The 15,781-nt window shown below is 36.5% G+C and overlaps 2 protein-coding genes across 2 annotated transcripts; both read right to left on the bottom strand.

Annotated features, from left to right (window-relative positions):
• Nucleotides 1-520: 520 nt before the first annotated feature.
• Nucleotides 521-7,546, bottom strand: LOC119838675. The gene is made up of 13 exons (XM_038364744.1): nucleotides 7,286-7,546; nucleotides 6,870-7,026; nucleotides 6,605-6,720; nucleotides 6,389-6,533; nucleotides 5,783-6,004; nucleotides 4,360-4,492; nucleotides 3,853-3,965; nucleotides 3,401-3,601; nucleotides 3,022-3,208; nucleotides 2,371-2,486; nucleotides 1,832-2,014; nucleotides 1,113-1,217; nucleotides 521-693 (listed from the first exon to the last, which is right to left on the bottom strand). The coding sequence occupies exons 1-13, from the start codon at nucleotides 7,357-7,359 to the stop codon at nucleotides 595-597; spliced, it is 1,851 nt and encodes a 616-aa protein (XP_038220672.1). The 5' UTR covers nucleotides 7,360-7,546; the 3' UTR covers nucleotides 521-594.
• A 371-nt stretch (nucleotides 7,547-7,917) lies between these two features.
• LOC119838723 (arginine-glutamic acid dipeptide repeats protein) lies at nucleotides 7,918-15,731 on the bottom strand. Its single transcript, XM_038364809.1, has one exon. It carries the CDS (start codon nucleotides 15,348-15,350, stop codon nucleotides 9,855-9,857), a length of 5,496 nt encoding a protein of 1,831 aa, XP_038220737.1. The 5' UTR covers nucleotides 15,351-15,731; the 3' UTR covers nucleotides 7,918-9,854.
• Nucleotides 15,732-15,781: the final 50 nt, after the last annotated feature.

Here is a 15,781-nt window from a genome sequence, read left to right on the forward strand (position 1 = left end):
AGACGCCAAAATGTCCAGCGCAAAAAAATATGCTTCAATAAATAATAAATCTCTCTCATTTGTATAAGCCTAGCATTCATATCATTTGTTTCATTGATAATATTACGTATATTATAAAAAGGAAACATGTAATTTTGTAGGTTTCCAACGTTATTTAAACTGCTGGACTGTTTTTTTTTTTTCATCATTCGAAAGCTATATGTGTACCAAGCCGGTGCGAACAGTATAGCATAAATCAAATGTATAGCACTATTTACGTTTAAATCTACTACTCTGTGGCATAAAGTTTTTATAGTTATGTAGGAAGGCAGAAAACGTTCAGATTATTTTATATAGATTTACGTACTTAATGTTTACAGTAGTTTTTGATAAGGCTTTGTGGATAGAACCTATCACCTATCACAGGTGAAACCAGGGCTGACAGCTGGTAATGTATAAAATAATATTATGTGGTTGGGAAATTAAATAAAACACAGAAAAGTCAAGTAATTATAAAAAAAAACAATTTATTTCTCTTTACAAAACCTATGTATAATTATCAGTATAAAATGCTAAATCGTATTTAAAAACGAACCATACTAAAACTACCTAATATTATCGTGTTCGTATTGCGTTGAGGATCTCTGCGAGCCCACTGTGGACTTTAAGGGTGACGAGTTTTGTTTCAATCATTGAAAAGTCACTGAGCTCTATCTGTAGAATAAAATATTATCAATTTGATTAAACTGCACTCTTTAAACATATAGAATACTTTGTAATGTTACAAGACGCTTATTACTTACTCGTAATAAAATTTTGAATTTACCGAAATTCAAAAATGTTTACACCTCGAACTCGAACTCGAACAAAAGCTAAATAAAAAATGTGGAAGTAACTCTGACTGTCTGTCTCTTCTTCGTGCAAAAACCACTGAACCAATTTGGATAAAATTTGTTATAAAAATAGTTAGAGACCTGAAAGAGGGCAAGGGATAGTTTTTATCCCGGAAATCTGAATGATTCGGGAATTCTATCTTTCTTTGACTACGGAGCCGTTGTTAAGCTAGTTTATTATGTTAAAAAAGCTTTTCTTCTCACGGAGTGCACATAAAATATAAACATAAAGTGAATTACCCCATCAGGAGAATCTTTCTCTTGAGGTGGAAAACGACCATACATCCTTTCGCAAATAGCGCATAAACCACACCAGGTCTTAAACTTAATACTTTCGATGTCAACCTAAGAAGAAAATCTATTAATTTATCTTAAACATTAACAAAAGTCAAATTATTAGTATAAATGATAATTCCGCTTTGCCTATTAAAGAGGGCAGATACAGCAGGCAACATACAACAAATCTCATGGTAAATGAAGACTGATATCAGATCAGGGCAATGAAATATATAAGAATAGAATAACTTCTGCCTTATAGCGAAGTAAAAAATATATTTCTTAAAATTTTAATTGAGCGTCGTTCACTCTCAACTTAACCTTCCAGCCTAGTTATAGCGCTCCACACCATTTTTGGAGGGAACTGGAACTATTCTGTAATCTATATAGCTACTTATTTCCAATTTCAAAAATATTCTTTATTCGAATCCTACTAATCCTATCTTATCCTATACTACTAATATTATAAATGCGAAAGTTTGTGAGAATGGACGTATGTGTTTGTGTATGTTTGTTAAACTTTCACGCAAAAACTACGGAACAGATTGCAATGAAATTTGGTATGTAGATAGCTGGGCAGCTGGAATAACATAGGCAACTTTATATCCCGATATTCCTACGGGATACGGACTTACACGCTTGAAACCGCAGGGCGCGGCTAGTTTGACATATGTTCGACATACCTCTCCCCCATCTCCACCGCCACTCTGTTTTCTATATCCTGTATCTAGCAGCGTTAATTTTATATCATCTGAGAGTGTTTCTTCCTCTTTGTAACAATCCCACTCCATTATTGTTTGAAACTGATTCGCTTGTTCGCGTGTGAGCACCCCACCCATCATTAACGTGAGACCCTCTTGTATATCCTATAAGAAGTTAAATATAATTTTAATCCCGCTCTTCCTTCCATTCATTAGGCATGTCTTTTCAGGTATATATGTGTATAATCTATGTTTCAGAAAGTGAGTAGGATAGATAGTCAACGATGAGCGATAAAATTATTTCTAAGTATTATAAATTATATTTCTAAAAGGAAATATGATGAATACATTTAAATTTGTTCATGGCATATACCATAATTCTAGATATGATGTATCATTTGAGATGTTATAACGATTAATGTATCAACAACCAGTGTAATAAAATCAACAAATACGATGATTTCCAAGTTAAAAAAAAAATATTGTGCATCCTTCTTAAAAAGTGTTAAATAATTCCTCACCTTAATTGGCATCCTATAACCATTAGGTCTAAATTTCCTTAACACAGTAAGATACAGCAGTTGTTTGGATTTTTTTATAGTCACAAACCTTGCAGCATACATCATCGGTGTGATCGCTGTAAAAATTATATCAAAATTACTTAAATACCAAATCTAATCACGTTTATGGTGTCATAATAAAAAATAACAGGCACGTTGATTAAGAACGAAAATTCCAAGTAAAAATAAATATATGTAGCTGTATTGTTGATAGCCTAAAATCTTTTAGACAAAGCGGCCTGATTGCTCAAAAGCAATCTCTTTCAGACAACCGTGTTGGCTAGGAATGCTGAACAAGTACGCGATAGTACACAACCAATAACTACTTATTGCATTGAGAAATAATATATTTAATATGGTATCTTTTTTGATATTGAACTAACAATACAAAAGAAAAACAAAATTCAAAAAAGTATATTTAACAAATACTTACCAATATGATAGATCGACCATTATTCTATTGTTTATGAATAGAAGGCTAACTAATAATTATGTTTGAAAAAACATTTTAATGCTGAAAGCTCTCCTTGCCACGAAAAAAATACTGAAAGCTTAATTAAAATTCTTAAAGGCGACCAATGTCATAGTCAAAAAATTACACAGTAACCGTACATTCCAGATCATTCGAGTCGATTGGGAGTCCAAACTGTGCGTTTTTTCTTGAAAAAACCCTGGGTATGTGCAGCCAGTCTCCCAAACTCACAGCTGGGATTCTCATCTCCTTGAGAAGGGTCTGCATTTCCAGGCCATGCGGACGATCAGGTCGGGTTCGAAGAGCCTCTTCTAGCACATATCGACGCTAAAATAGTTAAAAATATAATATTATTTTATTCCTGAAATAGAGCGAATTATTTATAGTCAATTACGAAACGGTGAAGGAAACCGGCATGTCCGAGAATTAAAAGGTCCACGACATGTTACCCTGTGTTCCAGGAGTGGGAAAATATATGGGATGATGATGATGGTGATGATTAATTATTTAAATAGATACCTTTGTGTCAAATTCCGTCTCGATAGCTTCTTCATCAACTTCCCTGTGTAAGTACTTCAGAATATCATCATCGAGGAAAGAGTCAGTCTTCTTCGCAACACTAGTTTTGACCACAGGCGGTATAATAATGTCGTCATCATTCGTTGGAGCAATGGATGCCCGCGAGCTGGGGTTTTGAGAATCCGTTCCAATGCCTGCAATCTTTAAAATTCATTAATTAGAAAACGAAATTATGAACAAATCCTACTAGCATTATAAATGCGAAAGTTTGTAAGGATGTGTGTATGTTTGTTACTCTTTCACACAAACACTACTGAACTGAAAACTGGAATAACACATAGACAACTTTTTATCCTGATCTTCCTATGGGATACGGACTTACGCGGGTGAAACCGCGGGGCGTTGTTTAATCGCGGGTGGCGGGTGTTTGATGGCCTATAATAAATACTAACTTGTGTTTCAGGGTCTTGTTGGGCCTGTGCCGCGAGTCCAGCGGAAGTGAGGCGGTCGCTCCCGCCACGCCCTTTACGACGTCTCTTGCCACGCCTACGCATTTCCATTGTGCCTTAAAGAATGGCATTATCTTTAATTGAAAATAGAAATAACTCTCAAATTTGTTTTTAAACTATTCAAGCTAAACATTAAATTGCTATATTGTCTGTTACAAACACCCATTGAATAACCCACGTTCCATTATTATTAGATGAGAATATTTTATTTACTTTCGTATCATAGAAAAAGCCTCATCAAATTGACTTGGACATTTTGGTCCCAATACTTACGACACTGGATGTTGATAAAAATATTTCAGTGTGGCAAGGTGTCGAGAATTGATCATCTAATTACGATTTAAGAATTTTGATGGATGAAATAAGCGTAGCATGCCTTTACTATATATAGTAAGGAGACACGGCATTTCATAGATAACGTATTCTATTTAAGAATGTATACATTTTTACCACTGTCATCCATAGGAACCAATTCATCTGGGTTGTTGTCCAATTCCTTGTCACTCTTCGATCGTTGTGACGCCGGTGCATCATTCTTTTTATTTCTCGGAGTCTTTCCCAAGTTCAGTGCCTTGAGTTGGTTCTGTAATCCAAAATTCACAGTTTTATATAGTGTTCCTGTTTCGAAACGATTAAACAGTTGTATTTTTTTAAAAGCATATAATTATTTATTAGGACAGAGTAAAATGATTGCGTTTAAACATTAAAGTATAATAATCGAATGGAAGAAGAAAGGTAGTCTTTGTAAGCGAGGTATCACTGAGAGGTGAAAAAGATAGAATATTTTAGGAGAATTCCTAGAGAGAATAGAAAAATTTGCACATCAAAATGCCTAATTACCCTACCACGTTGCATATTGCAATACCTTATTCACCTCTAGTTTCATAAAGAATTCTTCGCTATTATAATAATCTTTCCTCTTAGACGCCTTGTCTCTTTTTACTGTCCTTTCTTTAGTCTTGACACTGGGCAATCTTATACGTTTCTTTTGGTCCGCTCCCCATGCCATAGACAAAACTACGTTGGAAGCATCTCTCTTTCTGCTTTTCGGTGTATAGTTCACTGCTATGCGTGTTACATGCATTAACGAGCAATCACAATTAGCCGCTGCAATTGGCGGTATTTTCAGCAATTTCCGCTTTATTCGTTTCGATTTACGCGTCGTTAATTTATCGTACGAAATCGCATTGTTTTCTTTACCCCTCTGCTCTTTTGGTTTTTTGATTTGAAGCAATTTTGATTTCGATATTAAAAATGGCAACATGTCTATCAACTGTTGTGATAACAATAACCGACGGTGTAATAGTGAATTTGTTACAATGTGCGTCAATGTACCGATTATCAGTTATCAAGTATGAAATAATATTTTTTGTTCACGGTCTAGTTGCCTTTGAAGTGCTGATAACCGATCATAAGCAACTTTATACGGTAACCGTACAGCTAGTTTCTCTAGGAAATAATGGGGAATAATGTTTTATTATCATCTTAGTAGGAAAAGTAAGATTTAGTATAATTGGTATATTATTATCTAAATTTCTCATAGGAGGCCTGCGTCCCAGTAGTTGGAACATGTATGAGCTGATGATGATGATGATGAGTATGAAAATCAAAACCTCTATCTACTATTTATTTTTGTCAATTTAATGTAAGTACTTGAAACAACAAACAGAGAAAAGAAACAACATGATATTATACGTAAAGCGATATAGCGCTGTGTGTATGTCTCTTTAGGGCTTTGGAAAGAATGGTAAAATTGAAATGGAATCATCAGTTTTATATTTCAGCAGAAATTGAGCCTTGGCACTCTGGGAACGATGAGACCTTGGGTATATATACTATGATTAGTATTTCTTGCACTATAACTATAACAGACCTTCTTCATCGTGCGAACGCTGACTGGCTCCTTGAGAACTCGCTTCGCCAGTACTAATGGTGATGCGAGTGGCGGTAACTGTTCACATTGGCCCTTTAACAGTCTGGTATGGGTCGACTCTGACAGGTTAAGAGATGGTAGAGTAGACCGTTCGTTGGTCGCACTGGTAGTGTGTGCCACTGTCATTTCCGACGTCGTGTAACCGTGGTAGTAAAGAGTTTCCTAAAGATAGAAACAATTAAAATTACGCGAGTGTATAGCATATAACATTATGTAAGTTTAGGTTTCTAATATGAACTCTATAGCAATGCATATAACATGTACGTATAATTAAATTTAATATGAAAGAGATTATGTTTATAAATTTTCTAATCTATATCAGCTATACATCAATGTTTGGAAATTAATCAGAAGAAATAAACATATTAAATATAGAGGCTAAATTTTAACGCACATTTTGTGTGTGTATACACACGCAAACAGGGATTTCAGTATGCACACAATATTGTTGACAAAAATATTTTATTCTTATCTCATATCTTCATTTCATTAAAACTCGCGTAGTAAAACTCATATTCAATTTTACTATCGCTATATAGTACCAACTTGGCTATGACTTCTGCGTAGATCCAGGACTATCGTAGTTTTCTGACGAGGTTGGTCCGGTGTGAGGCATCGTCGGGATCCCCGGGATTTCCCACTGGCGAGAGTCGGAGCTGGAGTGAGTGGACGGGAGTCTGTTTCTGTATATCTGGAATTAATTTTTACCATTATGAAATGTGAACAGCGATAAGTTATACCTGGTTTCATTTACATCAATACCTTCTAAACATATCTTCAGTTACAATATCGTGGGGAGTTCTATTCTTTTCTTTATCAATCTGATCTTGAAATTTGGAGAGGTCTTCCTGAAAGTAATGAGATTTTCCCTCCAGTACCTGTAAATTTTTAAAAAATCAGCATTACAAATAAATGGTAGGTCTGCTCAGATTAAACATACGAGAAATTGAAACATTTTAGGCTGCCGGCTAGGTGTACCGTAGGTCACCAAGTTACCTAGAAGTAGATATTTAGTTTTAAATCTTACCCATGCATCTTTAGCTCGTCTAACGAACTCCTTTGTGGTGGTGTCTGCTGGATGATTGCACAGCACTGAACAGGCCTGTGAAAATGGATTGTATAGCCCTGCGTAGGGTCGTAGCATGAAGGGAGCTGGTGTTACTTCGCATCTTAGCTGTATTGTACTCTAAAACATCAAAAATTAGGCCCTATAAAGCGACATATTATATTGAATTTTGAATCAGTAACATCTTTTTTATTTTTTGATTAATATCCTACCTTTTTATTAATAAAAAAATAAGATGAGTTTTAGTTATAGGTATATACTGCATGAGATAAAGTTACGTTTGTTAACAAAATGCTTTTATATACAAATAAAGAAGAGTATACATATATACCCGCAAAGGGTAGGTGAAGCCGCTAGCGGAAAAGCAGTTGGAATACATACTTACTTTTTCTTTAAAACTTATCTTTTGTGGTGAGCTTGCTAGTAATCCAGTATGACTCGTTAACCCCATCTTTTCCTTGATATCATTAGTTAATATACGAGTACATGCATTATTGAAAGATTATTATTGATTAAACTATCGCCTAGAAACGTATCTTCTATCAAATTGAGACAATTGACATTTAAGAATGTTTTTTTTTCTATTTCAGTTTCAATGTTAAATAGGTAATTATGAACTGAATAGATGACTCAGTGCATTTTGTATCACCCATAAATTATATTTTGTTAACCTTTCCTGGACAATATAAAATATCAACTAAATCGACCCAACCTTTCTCCAAATTTAGCGACATAAACTAACAGCAAATTAGTTGTCTATAAATACTAATAATGCAATGCTGAAAAGTTTGTTTGTTTGAACGCATTAATCTCAAGATCTTTTTGAGAGATTTTTTTAAATCGGTCTTTCACCGACTCATTTTCTGTTTTATCTATATATCTAAAAATACATTTAATTAAGATACACATCATAAAAATGAAAGGCAATTAAATAACAGGTTTTTAAACCATATCTATTTCTGCAACTTGAAGCCATTTAGTATATTAGGTGTAAAGAGAAACGACAAAATGAATTTTTCCACATATATTATTCAAAAAATTTACACAAAAGCACTAAGACATCCATTTAACCTTATTGTCTAAATAAATGACGTTAAATCGACACGCAACTTCTTAATTAAAGATATAATTTGTATCTAAAAATAATACTCATTTCTCTTTTAAATATCAGAAAGTAACTATGGCATTATGAACATAATACCTACTAAGCGACGTTTTTAATTTATTACATCTATGATAACCTATAATTTTCATTAATCAACTCTACAATTCTATAATTTGTTACAAATGGGTTTATTTTACAATGTAGTGCATTAGAATTATTTCAATGTGTACATTGGGTGAGAATTACAAGTCTTACATTTAAAATAGAACCAATAGATAATTAAATATTTACTGCCTCTATAAAACTTCTTAGGCTTAGTACACACTAAGCGTATATATAACAAATATTACACAGTGTACACTAACCATAAGTAGTAAATATTAAAATGTTAATTCGGCTTATGTATCTAATTAATGTATTATTGCATCTAATTGTTCGTATCGGTATGTAAAATTGTTTTGTACTCAATAAAATTTCGCTTTAACTCCAAACTTTATTACAACTTAAAAATATAGAAATATAATTTACACAAATATTGTTAGATACTGGGATTTACTTGCATATAATTGCATTTGTGGAGAAAATGTTAATTATAAAAATTTTTACAATTTCATTGTAATATTTTTCTCCATTCCAGCCAATTAAATTTGCACCAAGAACTTAGCCTGTCGCAAACTAAAATAATTAATTAAATAATAATGTCTACTCTAATGATACTCAAGTATCATCGAGTTACAAAGATTCGGAAACTGTTTAAACTTTCTTTTCAAAAATCGAATTAATTGCACGACTCATAATGCGAAGCAAGAGTGCTCTACTACCGAAAAATTCGATTAACCTCGGTGCCACATTTAATTAATTGCTCGATTTATAATCCTCGTAATCTTTTGAATCTACGCATCATTTTATAGATAATTTAATGGAGATTAATTCAGCACTGGTAAATATTAATTTAAGATAACAGCACCAGAAAAAAAAAGAAATAGTAAAAAAAAAAAATCCCGTCAGCCAACACTTTTTTTTCTTTGAAACACGATAACTTGCATAAAAACTATTTAATTGAATCAGTTTGTTTTTTCATAACCTTTATATTTAGATCTATACGAATATGGTATTGAAAATGGTTATCTTATCGTCATTTGATAGTTATTATGAAAAACTATAATAAGCACATATTTTCTTCTTGAGCATTATGAGTCGTGCACTTTTGAATTTTTCAAACATTTTTATCGTATTATTGTACAAATTGATATGTAAATACAACTTATTGTTTATAAACTAACAATCATAAAATTAGCCAGCAGGTATTAACAAATAGTCGATTTAGTTACAGATAAACAGCGGAATCCCTAATAGACTTATTTTACAACCTCATTTAAATATAGATAATTATTATGTCATGAACATAAGTGTTGAGATTATTACATTTTACATAAAAACTAATCATGTGGCCATTCACATGAATGCTATCCAGCACCCATAAACTGTTATTATTAAAACATACAAAACATTAATAATTTAAACTAAAACCACACTGTGTGACTCATGTTTCATCCTCTACAAATAAAATTTAATTATGACTAGTAGTTAAGAAATAAATTTGAGCATGGATTAAAAGCGTACTATACGGCCATGCTATAAAAGTATTAAAAAAACTTAAATACTTATGTATATAAATTACAGGTGTCATCACACTTTTGAAATAAAATAGTTCGGTCCTCAATCTCGTAGCACTATCGCGTGAACACTTTAATGTATATGTTTTACAAGGCTATAGTCTGTGGGGGCGTCCTTTACTCGATCAAGACTACGTCATTGTCGGGCTTAGGGCGCGCGGCGTACTACGGACGCGAAGCTCTAGCGGCTTCTTCTAGCGCCCGCACTTTCAGTTCCCGTTCCCTTTGCTGTCGGAGGAAGTCTTCGTGATGTGCTGGATGTAGAAATCCTCTTTCTCTCTCCAATAACAGCTGTCGTTGAAGCTGCTCGTGAGCTGCTGCCTGTTGCGCTAGTTGCTCGGCGTAAGGTCTCCCGAGCAAATCAGGGTGAGGCAGTGGTCGGTATGGAGCACCAGCTCCAAGTCCTAAACTCAATGCATCCTGCTGGGCTTGCGCAGCAGCTTGTTGTCCAGGATGTAGATGTAAATGGGTGTGAGAGTGCGCATGAGTGTGAGCGTGGGTATGCGCGTGATATTCAGGATTTATTCCCGCCATTTGTAGACGCACCATAGGGTCAGCGGCGAGCGCTAATCTTTCAGCCGCTTCTAATTGTGCCGCGGCAACGCCAGGGTGTGGATGATGTGGGTGGTGAGGGGGAGCACCAGTAACAGGCACCGATTGGGGTGGACCTCCTGCACCTGCTGGAGGTATACCTAATCTCTCTAGTCGTTCGCGCTCTAACTGTGAAAGCGCGCCCGGGCCATGCCCAGGTGGATATAAACCGAACTGGACTGGTATTGCACCTTGGGGAGGCGGTGGAGGCATTCCATACCTCCGATGCATTTCCAACCAATGTGGATCGAGAGCACGTGGTCCTACATTATTTTTGAGCAGTTCTTCTTTTAGTCTATCATTCAACTCTCTTTCTCGTAATTCTCTTATTTCTCTATCTCTCTTTTCTCTTTCAAGATGCTCTAGTTCAAGACGTTCACGCGCTCCAGCAGCACCGTACATAGAGCTTAATTGATATTGAAGCATTGGATCCATACAATGACGAGGCAGATTTCCTGGGCTAAAACCAGCGTGAGGCCTAGCATAATCAGAAAGCTGTCGTAAAGATGGTGAGTCAGGATATCCAGGCGGTCTTGGAAAGTACGGAGATGTTATTGTTTCGATAGCACCTCTTGATGGCGGTTTTGTATCGGGCTTTTCTGGTGTTGCTATTTTTCTGTGTGCTTGTTGAGCTATTTTTTCTCTTTCCTCTCTATCTCTTTCTGCTTGTTTCCTCAAACGTTCTTCCCGTTTACGTGCAAGTTTCGATTCTGGCACTGGTTTGAATATAAGATCAGTGCGAGTACATGAATTGTAATCACCACGATTCCAATGTCTTAGGAATATTGCAGATTGTGATCGATGACATTCTGTGTCTTCTATTTTAGGTTCTGGGCTAGGTCCATGAGGAATATGAGCCGGACTTGGAATTTCTTCCTCTTCAGGTTGTGATTGTGTCTCTAATTTTAATTCAGGATTATCATCAGGTATAGGCCGGGGTGGACCACGTAGATGTGGATGTCCAGGTGCAAGTTGATGAGGCGACCCAGATCTACCATGAGATGCTTGTAATCCAGCTGCAGCTTGCGCGTGTAATCGCAAACTTTCAATTGAACTTGGACCCGGGCCAGGAGGTAGGGCAAGGCTCATAGGATGGCCCATTGAAGGTGGTTGAATCATAAGATGGTTTGGATTTCCAGGCATCATCTTTGGATGGTGTCGGAGAAGCATAGAGTCTGCGGGAGAAAGTCTTTCGGGGTGATGAGCCAAATGATGCGAATGATGATGCGTATGATTATTTGTGACATTAACGCTCGACGAAGAGCTGGTTGTCTGAGAAACACTTGCTGAAAGGTGGTGCGGAGAACTTGAATGGGAACTGGTTTTCTGTTGTGTATTTATCTTATGTTGTATAGATTGGGAGGAGCTGCTTGAAGTTGAGTGTGATATAGACAGAGTATGATTTGTCCCACCGCCAACATGACTAGGTTGTTTTTCCGTACTGGTGTGAACAGCGCTGTGGTGACTCGTAGAATGATGATGCGTCATAGTAGTTTCATGCAATTGGTGACGCTCAGTTGTGGCATTTGGATTCCTTGGATCTTCTGTAGTTTCGGATATTTCTCTCAAAGATCTTGTCGTAACAGATGAACTAGTACTATGATGAGCGCTAAGCATGGTTGTAGACTCTATGGTAGATGGTTTTGACGGATCGTGCCTTCCAGGTGTGCTTGACGATGGATGCATTGGGGGTATCGGATGCGGCTGTGGTAATGGACCATACGGATATGGATATGGCATTGAGTAACCAGGATGAGGGTGGGAATAGTATGGATGCATAGCATGTGCTGCAGCAGCTGCAGAAAGCTGAAATATTGAAGATGGATGAAGTAATGGATGATGAGGATGGTGTAGATGCGACGCAAAAGGATGTGGTGGGGGAGGCCCATGCTGTTGACTTGAATGCAGAACAGGGCCCGCCATTGTTGAAGGAATTGATAATGGAGTGGGATTCATCAAGTTTAGAGCTGAATGTGAAACAGGAGTATTTGGTTGTACGGGAGATGCTGAAATTTGTCTGGGCTGTGAGGGACTCGTGAGGTGTCTTGAAAATGGAGATGTGGTAGCAGATGGGTGAGGGTGACTAGGAGTCCCATTGTGACTTGATTGACTTTTTATAGGTGTTGGAGTATGTGGGCTTTTAACGGGAGGAATAGTGCTTGATGAATCCATTCCACTGCTTTGACTCGTAGATACTGGAGTAATGTGAGGTTGATGCAAGAAGTCTGGCTCTTTCTTAATGCTTTCTATTCTAGGACCGAGGAAAGCACTTGGCATACTTGAATTTTCATTTGTAGGTTGGCTTGGAGGTCTACTATTGTTTTCAACACTTGACATTGATTCTCTGTCCCTTTCAGAGCTCAAATGTTGTGCTATTGAACTTCCAATTGGATATCCTGGTACTTTCACTTCTTTCAATGACTGCAGAGGATCAGATACACTTTGAGTAGAAAGATTAGCAGGCATATTATCTGGAACTTCTTGTTTTATCTTCAGGTCTTGAGGCATTGATGGATCATTTTGATTTGATTGAGATTGCATCATATTTCCACCTGAAATGCTATGTGAAGGAGGCACTTGTTGCATAAGAGGTGGTAATGAACTTGGTTTTTCCAAACCTGGATGTCCAGTATGACCATATAATGAGGATGGCATGAATCCATAAGGACCAATGTTAGACCCTCCACCACTTACAGATATTAAAGGTCCTGGCGGTAACAGTCCAGAAATTGAAGGCTGGCTGAGAGGAGGTGGGGGCATGCTGTGACCTGATACGGGTATATTTGGTACTTCAGTTGGTCTAATTCCAAGATTTTCCGGTCTAACTGGCGCTGGGAATATTGGTGGTCTTAAGTTAGTATTTTGATTATCAGCTTTTGGCATGGGTTGTGTTTTTAAATCTGTAGGTTGTTTATCATCTGCATCTGATTCCTGTGATTTCATTTCTTGAGTATTTGCAGGAGAAATAGGTTCTGTATTTGTTGCAGATGGATGTTCCATGTGAGGAGGAGATGATCCACGCACACTTGTTGGTGATGGACTTATTCTTTGCAAAGATTCCAATCTGGGAGTATTAGGAGAATCAACTTTGTTTGCTGTTGATATTGTTGCTGTAAATATCTCTGGTGTATTTTGATTTTTCATTTCACTTGCCTCATCCCTTGGTTCTAATTTAATCACAGTTTTCAAGGGATTTATTAAGGGGTTGTGTTTATTTGCATCATTTGCAAAGTTAATGTTAGATGTGTATGGGAATGGAGGCACATTGTTTGAATAATCTTTAGCATTCCTTATTATAGAATTAGTATCCTTAATATTGACTGGATTAAATATTGGATTTGGAACACCTTCTATTTTAATGCTGTGGCTTAATTTAGGATTATATATATGGCTATCTTTCACAAAGAAGTTTGTATGTTCCATAATCATAGGTTTATTTACTTGGTTGATTGAATGAGCTGGGTAATTTTGAGCCAATGGATCTTTTTGGAATTCCTCTTTTTGTAAATTCATTGACTGATCATCTGTATCTATCTCTTCCTTAATCTTAATTTTTTCCATAGCCTCGGTTGTCATTGGAGTAACTTTAGGTATAATAAGTTCAGTCTTGGGAAACACTGTAAAAGTCCGGGGGTCAATGTTTTCATGACCTTTAGCTGGTGCTGTATCAGTTTTTAAGTCTAATACAGCTCTATTTTCTTTTTCTGCACTCACTTTAAAAACAGGAGGCAATGCATCCTTTTCTGTCTTAATTATTGGTTCAACATTGGCTTCTACTTTAATTTGTGGTTCAATGGGTTTAGTAGGTTGTTCCATCTCTGGTTCCTTATTTTGTTCTATATTTTCTTTATCAGTCTTATTAATACTATAGTCACATGCTTCAGGTTCAGCCTCTGGGGTTTCAGTTTCATCCATGGCTGGAAAACTATCATTTGTTAGACTTTCTGATGGGCTTTCGGGTGGTTCAGCTGCTTTCTTTTTCTTCATTTGTACATCACCATCCATTATGCCTTCTATTTTACTATCATCAGGAAGGCGTTTCTTAACCTTTGATACATCAACAACAACTTTACCATTTGCTACTTTCTTCTTAGTATCTTTACTAACAGGAGAGGAAGGAACTTTGTCATTATTGTTGTTTGTACTTTGTGTATTTGGTTTGTTAGGTTTCTTGGCCTTGGTGTCAGTATCACTTTCATCTTGACCCTTTTTACTACTTGGTGTTGTTTGCTCTTTAGATTTATTTCTAGTTCTCATCCTACTAGGTGAATCATCTGGATTATCTCCACTCCTGCCATTATCAGCTTTAGCTAAATCTCCCGCATCCCTTGAATCACTATCATCTTCAGAATTTTCATCTTCCGTAACTGAACTCATTTCACCTGCCTCTTTAGGATTTGGTGAAGGTCTGGAACCGTTAGTATCAGGCATTGTAGGTGTTGCCTCAGGTGTTTGCTCTTTAGGGGTCCCAGCCCGAGAGTTTCTTGTGTTGCGGACTCGCCTTAATGCTTGTCGTCTCCTTCTATGCGGTCGGTTACTACTAGCACCTGGTGTCTTTTTCCACAAATAATAGAACTCCACTAACTCTGCAGTGTCTTTATGAGGCAATAAATCTTTTTTGATCTTAAAAAAGTTCTTACCAAATTGTCTTATACCTTTCACAAATCTTTTTGTCTCTTCTTCTGACCATTTCTTCTCAATCCCTTTAGGGACAGGACATTTCACGAGAGCTTGTAAAGCACGACCTGGATCATAACCAGAATCATGTAAAACGTCAAGTGCATTAATTGTTGTATCATCACGACTTGCGGCTACACAGCCATCGTCAGGGGAACCTCCGTCACACATACCGGCAAATGCAGCCATAGAACGTGCAGCTCTCAAATACATAACCAAATCCCGGTCAGTAGCCTGAGCTGGCAACCATCGTAGTTCTTCACCACCTGGACATGGCTCATCTGGTCCCAAGGGACCATTTGTACGTATATCGGGAAGGCAAGCATATATATCTTTATCCTTATTCACGGGTTGATTCTGTGTCACCTGAATCTCCCCTTGATTCTGGGCCATCGTAAGGTAAACTCACTATTTACACTCAATTCAAAACACTCGTACAGCACAAGCGATCCGTTTGTTTACATATTGTCCAGTTGTAACTTATATAGATGCACTATACACAATGAGCACGGTAATTTTGAGTTTTTATTTGATATGTAGTATGCCAATATTCATAATTATTTCTTTTAATGGCCACCATTACACGATGCATTGTACTTCATTATAAGAGCTTGTATGGAACAGCGTATGTTAAAACACTTAAACTCACTTAATTGCGATATATGATTACATGCATTAAGTTACTTTTATATTGTAATTTACTAATAATTTAGTAAATGTTATCTACATGCTACCCTTTTGTTTAGCTTCACCTTTCTTTGGATTTCACCATAGACAAACAAATATCTATAAAATGGCCACCACGACAGGATATTTTTTGCAAT

The sequence above is a fragment of the Zerene cesonia genome, unplaced genomic scaffold, assembly GCF_012273895.1.
Source record: "Zerene cesonia ecotype Mississippi unplaced genomic scaffold, Zerene_cesonia_1.1 Zces_u004, whole genome shotgun sequence".
In the NCBI taxonomy this organism is placed as follows: domain Eukaryota; kingdom Metazoa; phylum Arthropoda; class Insecta; order Lepidoptera; family Pieridae; genus Zerene; species Zerene cesonia.